General features: G+C 38.3%; 1 protein-coding gene across 1 annotated transcript; it reads left to right on the top strand.

Annotated features, from left to right (window-relative positions):
• Positions 1–1,063: 1,063 nt before the first annotated feature.
• LOC120845036 lies at positions 1,064–1,744 on the top strand (the record flags this gene model as incomplete). The annotated part of the gene is made up of 1 exon (XM_040216981.2): positions 1,064–1,744. A coding segment is annotated over one exon (681 nt), but the record flags the coding sequence as incomplete, so codon positions are not given.
• Positions 1,745–2,392: the final 648 nt, after the last annotated feature.

Raw genomic sequence — 2,392 nt, forward strand, 5'->3', positions numbered from 1 at the left:
ACGGCGCTTTCACCCTTCCGGAGCGTTAGAAAGTGTGAAAGCCTCGGATAAGAGGCTTCGCCGGGGTTGGGTGTGCGCATCGCCCAAAATTCGCTCGCGCTTACTTTTCTGTTTTAAACTCCAAAACTTAATTCGAGGCACGGGCTCAGGTGGCCACAGTCCCCCGGTTATCAAGGACACCACTGATTGGTTATAGGGTGCAAGAATAGCGACTGAAAGCGTAGAATACAGTCCGGGGATCTATGTAGCTTGCACGGAATACGGCAAGTCAAGCTTCAAAGTCTTTAAGCTCCATCGTCTTCGACATGACCCCGGTCTCCGGTGGCCACGGATTGCGTCCGTAAACCGAAAAGAATTTTCCCTAGCACCGTCATCTCGGCTGTGCGCGGAACATTTTTTTGAATGGAGCGCGCATCCAAAGCTGTACCGCCGATTAACATCGGGTACGCTCGCAAGGTGCGTGCAAGTTTTGTCGTGAAGATTGCTGTTTCAAACTGTAACGTCTTGTAACTGGATTTAACTTAATATTGGTATTTTGAAGTGGTGAAGCTCAGTCTATTTGATTAACTAGAACACTTCTTTGAAGGCTCATTTCCGCCACCAGGAGTTGCTGGAAATTCTCGAAAGATTAGTTCTATCGGTTTGTGACAATAACATTAGTATCGGTGTATTCTTAGATATTAAAAAGGCATTTGATACCGTAGACCATAAAATTCTTCTTAATAAATTACAACGATATGGTTTCAGAGGTCACTCTTTAAATTTCTTTACACGTTATTTGTCATCTCGTTCGCAATTCGTTTCTTTGTTAGATCATAAATCCTCGATGAGACAAATAAACACCGGAATTCCCCAGGGTTCTGTACTGGGACCGATACTTTTTTCATTGTACGTTAATGACTTACCTAACATGGCTTTAAACTCTGACATAATAATGTACGCTGATGATACCGTTTTAATTTACACCGACAATTCATTGCATAACTTACAAAACACAATCAATCAAGAATTTACAGTTCTCCAGGAGTGGTTTAATTCTAACGAATTGACTTTAAATATAAATAAAACTAAGTATATAGTTTTTCGTTCCAATAAAAAAGATGTTAATACCGACAGCTTCCGAATTTGCATCGGAAATTCAATCCTGGAAGAAGTTAGTTCATTTCAATATCTGGGAGTAACATTAGATTCTCATCTTCATTGGCAACAGCACATTATAAATACATGTAAAAAGTTAACTTACGCTTGTTATGTCTTACTGAAGGCGAGACAATGCTTTGACACTCCCACGATGAAACTTATATATTTTGCTATATTTCATAGTCATTTAACATATTGTATTGAGGCCTGGGGCGTAACTTATGACACTTACCTTTTGCCGTTGATTAAATTACAGAAGAGAGCCCTCAGAATCTTGACATACTCCCACTATTCCCAACCGTCTCATATCATATTCCATCAACTTCACATTTTTACATTTCTGGAAATTAAACAATATAAGATTGCTTGCTTAATAAATATTTTAAAATCAAACAATCCACTGCCAGCGAACATCTTAATTAAGGGTACCCGATTAACAAGGGCGAACACATCTGGTCACTTTAACATACCACGGTCTCATAACGTATACGGCGAGCGACTGATGCAATCATGCGGAACTAAAACCTGGAACACTTTACCATCATCAGTCACCCAGTCAGGCAACTTTAACAGCGCTTTGAAATACTATATTTTTTTTAAATAGAACATGTCTCCCACCATCCTGAAACTCAATCGCATATTCTCCTATTGAATTCATAAAAATTCTTTTCACTTTGAATACACTCGTGCTCCTCGTGTTTGTATTATATAATGTATAAATTACCGGATATAGTTGAACAAGTCACTTTCTACGTTTATTTTCTATTGTCTTTCTTTTTTTTTTCCTTTTCCTTTTATTGTATTTCCAGTAATATTTCTTAAGAGTGCTGCCTTCTTAATATGTTATTATTAAAATGGGCCCAAACTAGCCAAAAGGCTATGGGCCCAGATGGTTCTCAATAAATTGTACGATGCAACTCATGACAATAAACTCGATTGATTGATTGATTGATTGATTGAATCGCGATCTCCAGCGTGATACCAGAGATCCGTGAACCAATGCTGACCGTCGCAGCGCGACAAGATTCTTTTTGTTTTTAAAATTATCACATAAAGTAGCTAAAAAGAAGACTTCAATTTTAGTTGCTTAAAGTTGAAGCATTGTCATGCATTAATTTTGAATCGTTGATTCATTGATCGACTCGTTCTGGCAATAGGCCCATTTTGACTTTGCTGTTTTTAGTTCTCGATAAACGACACTCTCATCGACACGGAATCCTCAAATTAAATGTTTATATTTACCTTCAAGCCG

Source organism: Ixodes scapularis, unplaced genomic scaffold (genome assembly GCF_016920785.2).
Source record: "Ixodes scapularis isolate PalLabHiFi unplaced genomic scaffold, ASM1692078v2 PGA_scaffold7__128_contigs__length_106722199, whole genome shotgun sequence".
NCBI classification, from domain to species: Eukaryota; Metazoa; Arthropoda; class Arachnida; order Ixodida; family Ixodidae; genus Ixodes; species Ixodes scapularis.